This window comes from Aphis gossypii, chromosome 1, assembly GCF_020184175.1.
Source record: "Aphis gossypii isolate Hap1 chromosome 1, ASM2018417v2, whole genome shotgun sequence".
Lineage (NCBI taxonomy): Eukaryota > Metazoa > Arthropoda > Insecta > Hemiptera > Aphididae > Aphis > Aphis gossypii.
This window is the reverse complement of record NC_065530.1, coordinates 36116665-36133249: the sequence shown is the minus strand read 5'-3', so window position 1 is coordinate 36133249 and position 16585 is coordinate 36116665. Positions and strand designations below refer to the sequence as shown.

Sequence of the window (16585 nt, the reverse complement as noted above, 5' to 3'; positions counted from 1 at the left end):
GCATTAATTCAAAGAAAAAATACGTTAATAATTTTTATTCCAGATTTTCATCGTTGCCAAAAAATCATTACATAATTATTATGATGGCTGGTATTATACTTTTTTGTTATAATATTTTAGTGAGTAAAATATTTTCAGACAAAATGTTATATGTTTATATATTATTTTATCGTTAATTCAGATACCTATCTACTTGCTATTTATTTATTTTTAACAACATTTTATTAATACTCTCTAATAAATATAAATCGTACTAAAGTCTACAAACAATACATTAATGCCACTTGAAGTCTTATGTAGGAGTGTGTAGGAATAACTGAATTCACATGTATTCTTAAAATAACGAATTACTAAATATTAAAAAGAATTTAAACTCATTTTATTGAAAATGTAAAAGGAAACAATATTACATTTTTATAGAAAATGAGTTAGTAGGTGTTTTTTTCTGTTTTATTCGAAGTAGCTTACCTATGACTTTATACCTAATATATATGTTTATATATATATATATATATATATATATTATTTGATGGTAAATATATATATATTTATTTATTACATTTCTAAGAAATTTAATCGGAAAAGTGGTATTACAGAAATACACTCGAGTAGAATTAAGCAAGTTAATTTTCATATCAAAAATATCATATAAAATACGATGCAATACGTATTTTATTTAATGATATAATAATAATATTATAAAATATAATATAAATTCGTATAAGGTTATCTAAATGTCTATATCATTAAATAATGTTAATGTTGAAATACTAGAATAGGTATAAATCTACAACTTTATTTTATTTTTAAATGTATTGTATTGTATTTTAACGATTTTCTAATTTAATGAAATACAGGCTCATTAAAATTATATTTTACAACATAATTGGGATAACAATAAATTCTTATATAATTCTTACAGTTTTTGTAATATAACATTTAAATATGACTGTACTTTATAAATATCAAGTATATTAATATAGATTTGTAAAATATTATTAAAATAAATATTGGCAAGGTACCTACTGATTTTTATCGGAGTGATCTTACTAATTATTGAACTTCAATAATAATAATATATATTTTATGAACAGAATAGTATTTTTATGGTTAATACTTAATCATTATCCAAGTTAATTAATCCTTTTTTTATTGCCTGTATTACTCAGGATTGTTTTAGTTTTATATTATAACTAATTTTCAAGCTAGGTAAATTGTTTATTTTTTATTTTTAACTCGTCAAGTTAATGTAAGTTAAATAAAAGTTGAAAGTTACTTTTTTCATTTTAATCCGTAAAAGTTACAAGTCAAATGGAATAAAGTAACTTAACTTAATTAAAATTGGCGTTTTTTTTTTTTACTGAATATCTACAATTCACGTCAAAGAACAATAAGTATATTTGGCAAAAATATAAACACAAAGTCAAAAATATATAATAAAAGAATACATTTAGGTTTTAAGAGTTAATAGCAGAAAAAGAGACCATTAAAAAATCGACCCTACAAAGTATTAACAGAGGTTATTAATGTTTTTTGAAATTTCAGCACAACATGGCAACGTCTATTTAAACGTTAAATTGAGATCTGATAGTGTAATATTTTTGAGAGATTTTCAATTATTATGTATGGATAAGTTATATTTTTATTTTTATACGATTTCTATAAATATGTATTTATATAGTTACATTGTTTTATTGAAATATATAAATAGTGAACTCAATACGTTAATAGTTCATGGCATTTAGTATATTTTACATTACACATAATAACTGTTAATAATGCTATGTAATAAACGTAATATATCTTAAATATATTTGGTTTACATAAAATGAAAAAAATATAATAATAAAAAAAATCAACTTAACGATACTATAAAAATAATTAATTGATTTTAACAGAACACATTTTAACTCATGAAGTAAGAAGTTACTTTTTAAAAAAAGTAACTCATCATGAAACTTAGTTAAAAGTAACTTAATTGTAACTTTTTAACTTTTTAATGCTAAGCCGTGATAATTCTGATGACAAAACATATATGAGAACAAAATAAAGTTGATGGACATCTCTAAAAGTGAACAAATTTAAACGTACTAAGTGATTAAAATACTTGTATATATATAATATTATTCAAGTTCGATAAAGTCCAAAGTCTTTCGAAGAAGCTTTTTGTTTTGCAATTCTAATATACCCTAGAGATATTTCTGAAAGTGTTTGCCTTAAATAATGTTTGTGAATAAGTTACATTCCAACTATCAGCTTGATGTGTATAGTATATACTATATACTATATACTCGAACGTATGTATACTCACAGCATGTCAGAATTAACACACTTAGTATAGTTACTGAATGTCACTAGTGTTAAGTCAATTTTCTGATTGCTTGCTCTTCGATTATAGGATGACTACAAAAATGTAATCAATAATAGGTTTACTCAGTTACAATATTCCCAAATTTAATCCATAAGATTATTTTCGTAGAGATCATGACAAAAATCTATAGCCATAAGTTATCTCAATCATAGCTATAAAACAGTTTTATTCGAGTATTAGAAATATATAATAGTTTAGTGTACCGAATTAAATTTATAGTCAAGTTTATAATAAAAGTTACTTTTAACTTCAAATCTATTTTGGAGTCACATCACTGCGGCGATTATGGTTGCAATATGTTGCACGCATGCCATTTATTATTTGCTCGTAAGGATTTTTGGTTTGAACAATCATCTACTACACTAGACTTTTGTTATGTACTATACTCCATTAATCTAACTTTGTCACTTAAAACAATCCTAGTCAATTTTATAAAATACACTTTACAACCATCCCCGTTTATTTAAGTGCACACAAATCGAGGAGATGCACCTAAGTAAAGAAAAAATACAATTGTTTCAAAATTAGTATGATTTATTTTTTTCAGTCTCATATACTTTAGATTAAAAAAGGGAAATAAAATATAAAACCTAACAAAAAACAAGCGTGGGTGCACACAAACAAGAAAGCGCACACATTCAACATTGAAAATGTACTCGTATGTATAAAATTATTATTATACAGTATTAATTATTATACTAGTTCATATATAACATAGATTTAAATGAATTGTTGATGATACGTCGATTGTTGTACACTCGCATTGCACATATACGTATTTTTGTAAAATATTTAAGTCGATAAGAATTTGTTTCATTCAATCATAAACAGGTAAATAAAGTTGATATTAAACTGTAAATTTAATATTAAAAATACTATGTAAAACGCACGTTATTATCACTATCTAGTCCTAGTTTGTTTTTGTTATCTCTAGGTAGTCACTTCAAAGTTGTCGCTTGAAGCTTTGTTTATTTCGTTATTTGAATCATACACAAGAACAAGATGACGTCCTAGTCACGTAAACCGTACTGAATGTAAATTTATTTTTATTTCCAATTATTTACTATTATTCACAGGTATTAATTTTCCTCTATTTTATTTTTTATTTTTAGAAGTCTTGAACAATATTTATCATAGAAAATCAATGATTCGTAAGAAAAACAAAATACCAAAAATATTGTACGAAATATCGGTACACATAAAGTACTGGTATATTTTATGCACGTGCTTCTACCAAAACTTGTATTTACAAGAAGAACCGATCTGTATTAAAAATAGATGGCGCCGGGTCTCGAGTGCAGGTAATAACGACGCAGCAAATCGAAATCCGACCCGAAACGTGCTATAGCATTATACCATATAGCTGGCAAAGTGAGCCGACCACTAGTGAATATTATAAATATTATTATCTTCTCCGTTTGTATAAATAATGCATAATAATAATAAACACGACTCGTCCTCGTCTGCTGCCTACACGACAAAGTCCAAGTTTTGCGGATCGTTAAAGTTTGACGTTTAAAAGAGCTCGAGGGGGGAGGGGGGGGGTGGTCACGAGTGTAGTCACAGTCGTCGTCATATAATAGAATCGTAATATTCCATTGTGCAGGTACCGTTCGTACATGTTATTCTACAGCAGACGATATATCACGATTATAATACAACGCGACGGGGTCGTAACTCAACCCTCCGCCGCGTTGGCGAGTCAAAGGAGCAACCTAACGTGTGCGTTTAACACGCGCCCACACCGGATTTGATTCGCGTACACACAATAACGCTGTGCATGATGTGCGTCGAATATCAATATCTAAAGTTCAAAAGCGGATATAACGATGTTAATAACAATAATAATATACTAATACGATATTATTATTATTATTATATTGTTATCGTCACGTCGCCGCCGACTGTTCGCGGAGGAGTATAGAAAACGCGCCAAGTCGGTCGGCTGCTGTTGGCGGCCAACCTTTACCCGCAGGGGAGGAGGCGAAAGGACGACGGAAGTACGTCGCGAGAGACACATGTACGCCTTAAGTTCGGATAAACGTATATAATATGTATGCGAGCTCTCTATAGTGTGTGTGTGTGTGTGTGCGGCGGTTCTGACACTGCTGCAGAGCGCACGAGGGTCGTGTGGAAAGCGAACGCCGTACGAACGACGCCGGCGGCCGAGTAAATTGAATTTTGCCGTGTTCGCCGAACGTAACTCTTCGAGTGTAATGACACGGCGGCGGCGGGGGACTTTGAAGTGGCCTCGCGTGACTTAGACAACACCGAGTGACAGCTTTTCGTTAGAGCTTTTTTTTTTCTTCCTCTTCTTCTTGTTTTATCATTATTATTATTATTATTATTTTATTTTATTTTATTTTTTTGCCGCGTCTATTTATTCCCTGTCCTATTTTATCGAAAGACACTTTTTTTTGCTCTTTGTTTTTGTTTTATATACCTCTTCGCGCGAGATCTCGTGCTCAAATTCTCTCTTCTCTCTCTCTCTTTCTCTCTCTCTCTTTTTTTTGTCTCGGTAAAATGATCTGATTCAATAACGGATATACGAAAAATTCCGTACCACCTCTTATATGATTTCGAGTGAATCGAATTACCCGGAGAAAAAGAAATCATCATCATCATTCGAACCATGTTATTGAATTTGTATGACATATATAGCTTATTTAACGTGCGTTCGTTTTGAGTATCAAGATTTTATATACGACCACGACTTCATTCGTATGTGAATTTTTTTTTGTTATTAGATTAACGTTTAGTACGATTTATTATCCACATGACTTGTATATCATATAATAAATAGTTTTAATTACTAAAATATTATTTTTATCTGAGTACCTATAATTAGGTATATATACCATGTTAGTCATTGTGTTTCCAGCAACACATTTTTCAATATTAATTTGTGAAATATTCTCAACATTGCGGAAAATATGAAATTATGAAATTTAATTTATTGGTAAACATTATTTATTTTGATTGTTTAATACATATGTAAATCGCTAAAAGAGTTAAAAGTTTTTCTGCTCTTGTATTTAATAATATATTAAAACAATTAAACGCTTATAACACTATAGCGAACTAATAACTATAACTATCTTTTCTTAAATAATTACATAAAATGCTTACCTCCACACGCCTGCGGTGGCAACGGGAATATTAGCGTCGTAGAGCTTTTTCTCCTGGCCACAGCACAACCTAACGATTGTGGCTTGAAACTGCGAAGTTGTTGCATGAAATCTGAGCACTCCATCAAAGCCACGTCGGCGAAGTGTAAATCACACAGTATGTGATTCTTGAACCTCCTGGCCCGTTTCTGGTTCGGGCCGGTAAGGTTCATTCCACACGAGTTGCAACGCAAACATTCTTCGTGGTAGTGCTTGTTGTCATACAACAAAGAAGTCTCTATTAAGAAAAACAAAAACAACCGAATTAAATTAAGACTTTAAGCCGATTAAACGTACATACATGATCATTAGTATGTATAATGATGACATATGTATAACAGTATATGGATTGTTATTTTTATTTTAACTTTTTTTTTTTTTATAATTCTACTCCATTTACGAAGGAACTTTGGCGATCGACTTATACTCAAGGGTGTGGCTATGCCATACGAAGGGCTAACTATTTATGTATAGTTAACGTAACGATGGTAATATTTTAACTATTATTATTTTTATTAAATTGCATTATATAAATTAATATCTATTATACCTAACATTAAATTGTGTACGATTGAGTAAATAATTATCATAAACTAGTGGCTTAGTGGTTGAAATCAAATATGCCATAACACATTACCTATCCTGTTTGTATAATTCAAAGGTCATAAAATAGTGCCTAGTTTTTGAAATAATTAATTTTAATACAATGTGTATTTTTGTGTAATTTTTTTATGATTTGGTAATATGTTGTATTCATTTTACTTTTATTCCATAGTCAATGTTATTACTTTAACTTTTTCATAAAAAACACATATTTTCAGGAATACATATACATTTCATAGCTACCTATTAAAAGTAATTATTAATTTATGGCTTCGTTCAAAAAGTGTTTACTTCGAAAATAAAACATTTTCCCCTATATTAATTTAGCGATAACAATAAATATAATATGGAGTACAATAAAAATTGTTTTATTGTTATATTTTATTTTTTGAAATATTCAAATAATGGTTATAAAAGAATGGAAGTAGCTATATGTTAATAATTACCGAAATATTTAAATATATACATAGTTTATGATACGCACTATACATATATTATATATTAAAAACAGAAATTCCATATAAAACACTTACTGAAAATAATGTTAGATACATAATTTATTTTCTAAAAATAAGAATTTTCATTTAAGAACTGTTTAAATATAATTATATAGTCTATATTATTTTCAATAAAACGTGTTTTAAAATACAATAATTATATAAATATAAAAATAAATAAATGTTATTTATTGTGTCAATAATAATGAATAATGAATAATGGCTATAATTTAATATTACTATAAATCTACTATACATTTTCACATGTAAACTATAATTTGAGAATATTTCTGTGTTTATGGTTGTATTATCATAAAACAATTTCGTATGGTATTTTGGATGATTCTAAAAATAAGATTTTAAGTAATTTATTAAAAAAAATTTATCTTTTGTATTGAAATTGTTTAGTAATTGCTATTTTGAGTTTTAATATAAATCAATATGGTTAGTATAATAATAACATAGGTACACTTAGAAAGTTTTTTTTTTTAATAGTATTACTTTTATTTAACAATAATATTAAATTGATGATAGTAATATTTATTAAAAAAAATGATATTCATTTTAATATAATATTATACATTAATAATAATATCACTGAAAATTAGAATAATTTTCGATACAGTATTGTATGATCAATGATCATTCTCAGTAAATGCATAATAATTGTATATGACCGAATAATCGTAAATTGTTACTATGTGAGTGTACACAAACGAGCATTTCGCAGTTTGCCTCTTAAAGCCGATCTAATAACATAAACCGTACAGTACACCCTTGATTCCAGACCCTTTAAAATACAACAATCTGTCCTAATTAGTTATACGAATTCCGTGACTTTCGAACGCATCCTGTACAACGAATTTCGCCCGGAGCTGTCCTTCAATTTATTATAACAACGATACACGTTTTAACGATATTATAATAATATTCATTATTTTTGTTTGGCTTTGTGAAATGGTATGTCAATAATATGCGTTTATGCATTTCTAAAAAGGATTTTGATGTTGGAGAGTCCTAATTTTCGGATCACGAGATCGGCAGAATTTATACTAAATTACTGTCGACAAACGAAGTTCACTCGTTATCTGGTGGGGTAGAATGTTCCAAAACATTGTTCAATACGTTTTGAGGCAATTATATTTAGGGACTAAAATTATGTAGTATATATAACAAATTGATTTTCATGTTTCCAAAAATGTGGCTATAACTCTATAGTAAATAATGATTTATATATTTTGTAATAGTTTTTAATAATCATTTTGTTATGTGTGACGTATTTTTATTAGTAGGTACTTCAAAAATTTCAAATACCAATAAAAATAGTTTGAAATTCGTATAAATATTTTGAAAATGTAATCGAGTAGGTATAATAACAGTAGAATTTTTTAAGATTTATAATTAATTCTTTTTAATTATAATTACAACAAATTATTAAAAATTGTTTGTGGCGAAATCGTTGTTTTAGGTACTTTTGGAAATTTTTAATGTTGACTTCTTAAAAATACCAAATAAAATACTAGATCTAATTTCATATCAAAAATCACATTCTTAGTTGAAAATTGTGGAATTTTTTAAAACATTTTTTCGTGTATATAGGCAAAAACCAAAAAAAAAAAAAAAAAACATTATTATAAAGTCAACACATTCATCACCCTGCTTAGAATCTAAAATATTTGTTAATCTGGTTTTGATGTTTCAATTAATTTTAATAATAGTAAAAGACAAAATGTAAAACAAAACGATGGCTGCAATCCGCTGGGTCATGATGAAATAATATACCATGTGAACGTAGATGTGATAAAGGGGGTGGGACCGAATGATGTACTCTGGTTGACATGATGGCAATGATGGATTCTATCATGTGACAAATAAATACACCCACACACGCCAGAGAAGAATATTTATTATTTATTTTTTTTTATACATTTTTTTCCCTAATGTAGGTTATTTCGTGGTAATTGCATGGTCTTCATCCTGTCGTTGGTTGGCTGCCGTTTTAATTGATTTTTACACGTGTATAAATAATATTAAATTATAGTAGTATTGTAATCCTCTATATGAAACATATCATACATTAGTAACTAATTGTGATCGACTATAGCACTTGTATCGTACCGATATCGATAATTCATCGATACCAATTGTTAACAACATAATAATAATATTATTACTGCGATGGCGAATGGTGGTTTTAATTGTATTATGATTGTGATGAATTGATGGGCTATGTTATGTGCTGCGAAACAGGTGACAGAACCGTCGATAATCGTTTATACGCACACATAGTGAATTAAAGTACAAATTTATTAGATTCGATTGTAAATTAATTAAGCTTTACAGACGGAATTGAGCGTTGTTGGGAATGTAGAAATGGTGATCACTTTTTGCTTATATGACGCTCGAAAATGAAAAGCGTTTTTTCAGAACTCGACAATTGTTACCGTTTTGTATACTATACCTATATGTTTATCCAGGATTACGATTTCCGAACATAGCTCGCGGACAATCGCGTTTCCATACGTCTGTTAATATGACGAAAAATATAGTGGCGTGTTTCTTTACACAAGATATCGTGTTATGATGTTACTTATATGTACAACACGATCCTCAAATTACGAAATATGATGATACATATCAGAGCTCGCTAACATGAGATATTAAAATATTTTATTACACCGAGCACGATTAACGTCAACTTGTTTTTGTTTTTATTTATTGCTTTTACGCTGTTACAAAGATTTTATTCGATTTTCATTTTATATTTTGTTACTTTTTTCCGTATATAAGATTTGTTGGCAGAAGAAGAAACGTTCAGAAATTTTGATTCTAGTAACGACCATTGATAAACAAGTTGAGACGGTTCTCTATAAAGACGGTCATCTATCGGTTTGGAAGTTTAGAACCATTTTTCGAGTGGATTTATCTTTTATAATCGTCGCTCTAAAGTCAAACGAAACTTGCAAATATTTAACTTTAGTATAGTACTTATAATACGCGTTCCACGTAAGCGACGATCCGGCCATCGAATTTTCTTATCACAAAACTGTCGTGGTATAGATATTAGAATATAGATTATAATTCACGGACGTGTGCACGCACCATCATTCGACAGCAGCCGAAATGACGTCGTACGCCTCTATCATAATCTAGAATGTGTTTGCCTACGGAGATATTCGACAGTGGCTCAACGCAAAACCCCACGCGACGTAGTGTATAATAATTATGCGGCGAAGTGTGTTTGTGTGTGCGCAGGTAGACGACCAAAAGCTCAGAGCGCTATTAAATCCCGCGGCTTAAGGATTTCTTGCTCGACACGCGTGACACGCGACTATTAATTATTCTCGACAAGGTTATATTATATCGAACTCGATTTATAGACAGCCGTCGTACGCGATCGCAGAGCCAGAATTTGCCACTATCGTCTTACCTACGTTATGGCTCTGTGCACGGGGCCCCGACATGTTTCCATTTTAATCGGCGCAATAAAAAAGGTTCTAAAAATAATAATACACAACGTATATAATATATATATATATATATTGACATCCTTATAATACTATGTTAAATTTTCCTTTGTGTGCCTGCGCGATATTATTATAATCATTTTCCCCGACGCTCCAGACGATACATCCTAATAGGCTTTGTTGTGTAAAATTCGTTCTTTGTCCAATGAATATATCACAGAGTTCTGAATTTTGAAAAATACGGTCTTTGTTCCCTGTAATTATGTTTGATCAAAATAAATAAAAAATTAACCCGGTCTGAAGCATATTCTACTGAATATACATACCCTTAATACGTTTCATAGAGAATAACGCGGTTCTTTCTTTTTGTGGCTACTTTTAAAACATAAACGAAACAGCAATAGTAGTCATATTGTTTAATTATTGTTTACTGAGTGTTAGATGAACGAATGAGATGGATTGACGTGGACAATAATAAATTATGCACCCTGACTATGACGTGATTAAATGGGGAAAATGCACACATTATGTCAAATCGGATCAGATTATGGGGAAAAAAATTGAAATATAAATTTATCTTCAGTGAACGCGCAATGTGTTTGAACAGATTATTATTCAGCTGATACGACCGTTGGTGACGTCAATCATCGTAGCTATACGTCATTTTGTTAATCCATCCCGGAGGATGCTAGTGAATGATTGTTTTCAATCGAAAAATGAACCCTGCAAGTACACTAGTTGGCACGTTTAGAAATGATATTGCAAGTTGGTGAGGAAGAGGGAAGATAGGGTTTTATTTTAATTATAACGTTATAATACATAGTATAACATATCGTATTTGTGTTTAGTGATGAGAGTCACCTAACGTTACGTAATACTGTGGTTGAAAATATAGAACTTATTTTCCGAACCCTTGCGCTTTTGAATTAATTGAAATATTATCGTCTGTCGGTTAAATTCCATTGCTCAAAAAATATTTTGTACCTATAGATTATAATATCGTTAACAATCGTAATATATCGTATAAATATATTAATATTTTATCACCTCTCCTCCATCTCGCTTAAGAGAAGAAATCCGTTATGGCATCGCGAATTTCACGTTTGTAAATCTATTGTCCTTGCCATTGTTCTTGTCGAAAACAATTTTTTTTTTTTTAAACATCTGCTTCAACAATGATGGTCCAGAATTATATGGACGTGCTATAATCCTTCGCAATAGTCTGCTACGTATTGCGTGTGCTGTCGCTTATACCTATATATAAATTATATGGACAGACCGGTCTAAACCTATCGGATTTGAGAGGATTTAGCTTAGATGAATAACGGTCACTTGCTTAACACCAACCACTTCTAGAGGTTTATTATGTATCATTCTTGATCTAGGTCTCGTCATCGACTTTGACGTGCGTGTCGCGGAAATCCACTGCACTTCTCATATATGTTTACCGACAACTGATATTAAATACATCGTACTATAAATTGTTACGCGATACACACGCGTGTGATTGGAAATTAATTGCAGCCATGACGTGTCCGGTTTTAATAAATCTAACGACTGTATGACAGCCGCAAATTCGTGAAATGGTATCGTGACAATTATAATATTATTATAATTTTACTGGCGGAGAACGTACACGTTCAATTCGTCGGATTCGTCCTGCCACGATACAACGCTGAATTGTGATATACATCCCACGTACTCACATCATGATGGTCACCGAATGTAAAATATATGTATAACATTGTCGTGTAATTGTCGTAAAACAACGTAGATATAACAAGGTATACAAAACGTTATATTGTGTAGAACGCATGTTCTGTTGATTTGATTGTTAATAATAATTACGATACATAATAATATTATGAAATTATAATGATGATAATATATAAATATATATCGCACATAGGACGTGTATGTTTTAGATTTAAATTATCAGTAGAAATTCACAAAATTCGCCTTAAATCCAAGAGCCTATTTGGAAGTTTATATTAAATAGACAGTGTGCTGATTATTGAAATAATACATACGTTTATTTTCGTAAGTCATTATCGCACATAATAAAAATATTTGATTAATAATTTATTTATAATTGAACTGTGAAAGATTGATTTGTATATAATTTAAAAACCATACAAGTGGGGTTTCATCTAAAAAAAAGAGGAGAAATGAAAATGCTGAAGAAAATCAAAAATATAACTTTCAAACAAAATTACTGAACAACATTATATTCACAGGCTACTGAAATTTATGTTAAAAAAGAAATAATTTTCATTTAAAAATTGAAAAGAAAAAAATAGACACTACTTATAAATTGTAATATATTAATATTTACTATGTAGTCAGGTTTAATAATATACTATAATGAATAATAATAAAAAAAAAAGTTTGATGATAAATTATAATAAAATTAATAAGACGTGTTAAATATAAAAAAATTTACAACTAATAATTATTTATTTTTAATTATTTTACATTAGTGTACATTACACAAATTGATTAGTTATAAATTATTTTATAACAATTCGTATAAGCTATATGTACCAGGTACCTATTAAGATAATTTCACCAGCATGCAAATTTATCATAACCCATAACAATACTTTCATAATCTCATTATTAATGCCCATTAAACATTAAAATGATTTATAATAATTTTAAAATAATTGTGAAATTATAGGATCCTTTATTATTAAGAACAACATTTTTGGCTAATAAATTTCACACCGTTTTGAATATACGAGTATTTTATTTACTATTCTCGATAAATAATTCATCACACAAGAAAATTAATATGTATTGTTTACAGTGAATCTTACGTAGAATAACGCAATGGTTTTAATGATAAACAAAATAAAATAATTTAACTATTAAGGTAAAAAATTAATTTATACTGTATTCATTGAAAAAAAAAATGTTTTTATTTAAGTAAAATTATAACAATAAATAGAATACACTATTATTAAATTAATTAAATTTTTTAGGTAAAAAAATTTGGTATATAAAAAAAATCATATTGTAAACTACATAATAATATTATATTATAAGTTAAAATAATATTTTTATAATAATATTAGAATATTATATTGGACTGTTGTATAAATCATAATAATATCCACTAAATTGATAATAATTTAAATAGTTTAATATTGTTTGATGATTAGTGTGTTTTTATTTTTGCCATCTATTGCAATAATCAAATTTAAAATATTTGATATGTTTTCTGCTTGAGCAATGATGAGCGTCACAAATGAGTTTCGGAAAAAAAGTATATTAGGTTTAGTGTTTACGTAAAGTTTGACAAGAAACCGTACATCCGTATGAAATAACCAGACAGGCTCAGACCAAATAAATTTATTTTGTTGACATATTTTTACAATCGTCTGGTGTTGGAAAAATATAACATTTGGTCCAAAAGTTTTTATTTCATAAATATTAAATAAATATAGTTCTAGAACTTTTAACATCGCGTATTCCGGTGCCGGAAGTGTTGTCTACTAGCGATAACGATAGTGTCAATACATATATTACTATTTTTTATATCGCACTATACCTACAGCAAATAATATATAATATTGTCACTCCGATGGAAATGTCAGACTATGAGTCTAAATATTGTACATAGCTGTTAGTAGTATTATTGACACGCCACGGGTGATTGATTTATATAACGGTTAATTACAATTATCGGTTTAATTGTTCGTTTCTAACGAAAACGAGATTTTCGATATATGTATCGCCAAAGTCCTTTTCACTGGTGCCGTAGACAAATGCGATTATTATATTATATCGTTGCTGGCACAACGAGATGAATTGCTGAATAAATCATTGGTTCAAATGCAAATTATGACCGAAAGCTTTTTGTATACGCGAACTGGTGTGGCGTTGGAGTTTTTCAGGGATTCATTTCCGATCGATCCGAACATAATTATTCGCATATACATATATTATACCTATATATTATAATATGTGTCATTGCGGTGAAAATAAAATCGAGATATTATAGATATATTGCCTGACCATCGAGACCGGGAAACGCGAGTGCGATATTTCATATTCGGACGGCCAATAAACAAACCGGGTATTGAAAACAACATTACAGGATGCAGGAGATAGACAATGGAATATTATTAATAACGAAAAAATGGATAGCACACTCGGGGAGAAGTCTCAAAAAGATTGACCGGACGAATGGGCGGCGGCGGCGGGAAAAAGTAGTTTTATATTAAATCGTTATTATTAGAATACGTGCACTGAAAACCGGAAAGCGGTGGAATCACAATGACCGCGCTGACTATAGGAAGCCGCGGGGCTCAAAAGAAAAGGAATATACCAAACGTGCACGTTTTCTGAGTAGGTTTTTTGATTTCCGTCTTATTTGGTTTCAAAATACTATATTTTACAAAAGAAAAAATAAAAATGCAATATTTTGTATACTTATTCGCATTCACTCGGGGTGGTCAATGGCTATATAATATATGAGTGTGTGTGTATGTCTGTATTCAGTATTATTGGCATTTCAAACACTTACCGGTTGGATACTTTTGATAGGTAATTTATGGCGTTATACCCACACGCGCGCCCACACACACACACACACACTAGCACCACTCTTACACGTGTACAGGATTCGACCCGCAGGAGGAGCACGTAACGGACCGTGCATATACGACCCCTTAAGCTCAAATTTCAGATTTTATTGATGTTGTTTTATTTGCTTTCGAGATCAAACCCGTCTGTTGCAGAAGTGGCCGTAAAACGCCACGATAAAAGTTTCATTTCGAAAACCTTTCGGTGTATAATACGCACTATTATTGAGTATTTGACATTTCTGTTTAAACATTACAACAATCAATAATCGGACATAAAATATTTTTAAGTCGAAGGAAAAAAAATCACCTAGTGCTATTGCGGTTGCCTATAATATTATATTATATTGATTGTTATTGAAAAAATCACCAATATGGTTTTGGTTTCCATTAATTCAAAACTGTGGATAGTCAAATTGCTTATCATTAATCGTTTTAATGTCCTCGACTGCACATTAATTATAACCTTTAGTGGTTAAATGGTATTTTTTTTATTTTTGTGCTTAAACTCTTGAACAATTTTTTATAATATATTGCTACACGCAATACTTTTTTTTACCTATGTTAATTATACGGTTTTGGAAAAATGTGGTTTGTCATTCAAGTTAAAAATAAGTACATGAAAATAATAAACCTTTTAATGTACAATATAATATATTTTAATATTAATTAAATTACATTTTTTAATTAGAACTAAACTAAGTTCTACTGATAAATATAATTGCGTGCAATAATTCGGAAATATGATAAAATCACTGCATGGAGTTTGATGACAGGACCTCATAATATAGATCTTGATGTTTAATTTTATTGTCTGTGTTGTGCATATAATTTACAATTCTTTATAATTAAGTTATTGAGATTTAGGGTCAGATAAGCCATTGAACTAAGTATAATTTCTGTTTTAACGCAGTATTTTGTCACAATGATGAATTTCACGAAAGTGAATATTTGATACATTAGATTTATTTTCGTGTAGGTACATATCTCTTTTGAAATTATAAACTCTATCCGTACAGCTCAGAAACTATATTACGTTTATATGGAAATACGTGAGAACAACGAGAAAACTTTGCATGAACTACATAATTTTACCAACTTTAAACATTAAAACGAACATTAATTTTTCGCAAGCAAGTAAATTATTATGAGAGCTGCTACGTTCGATTAACACGTATGTGAATGCATTTTGGTAAATTATGTTTTAGAATAAGAATTAAAATATAATATAAACGGCATAGGGTTCATATATTATGTATTGTACAGATTGCAGGAATAACCTAACCTAACCTAGCTATATGTCACAAAAATACATTTTTTTAACATTGTTTACTAATGTATACATATATATTTTTTTTTAATATGAAATAATAAACGGTTTAATGAAATTAATTAAAACACAGTGAAAAGTGAGAGCCCCACAAACCGTTTATAAAATATGGTTTAGTAGTTACCCGGCGTATTGGTTAGGCAATTCTGTGGCATTCTTGTCGTGCAGGTAATAATAATAATATTATAAATTATAATACATTAAATCGTATTTCGGGCTGAACATTTATTTAATTTATAGGTACTTTATATTTTATACTAATACATAATATATGTGGTATATTATTATTTATTTCCAAAGGTAACGTAGGTACGAACCATAAAACATAACAATGCATTATTATAATTGTCTTATAAATATTCAAATAACATTTTGTAATAGGAAGAATAATATTATATATTTTACATCACGCAGTGTTCATATTGATACCGGATCGAGTTTAATAATAATAATAATTATTATTTTTATTAATTTGCAACTGGTAAACGAATGTTTTTATAAATACTCGTCTAAATTAGAAATTGCTACTTGCTCGCCCGTGAAAGAGGAATTGAACATCAC

General features: G+C 29.2%; 1 protein-coding gene across 1 annotated transcript in view; it reads right to left on the bottom strand.

Annotated features, from left to right (window-relative positions):
* Positions 1-16585, bottom strand: part of LOC114126862 (uncharacterized) — a 261745-nt gene that overhangs the window by 52884 nt on the left and 192276 nt on the right. Inside the window, exon 10 of the mRNA XM_050197114.1 lies at positions 5501-5776. Within this exon, the coding sequence (XP_050053071.1) occupies positions 5501-5776 (276 nt within the window). The remainder of the gene's footprint in view (positions 1-5500; positions 5777-16585) is intronic.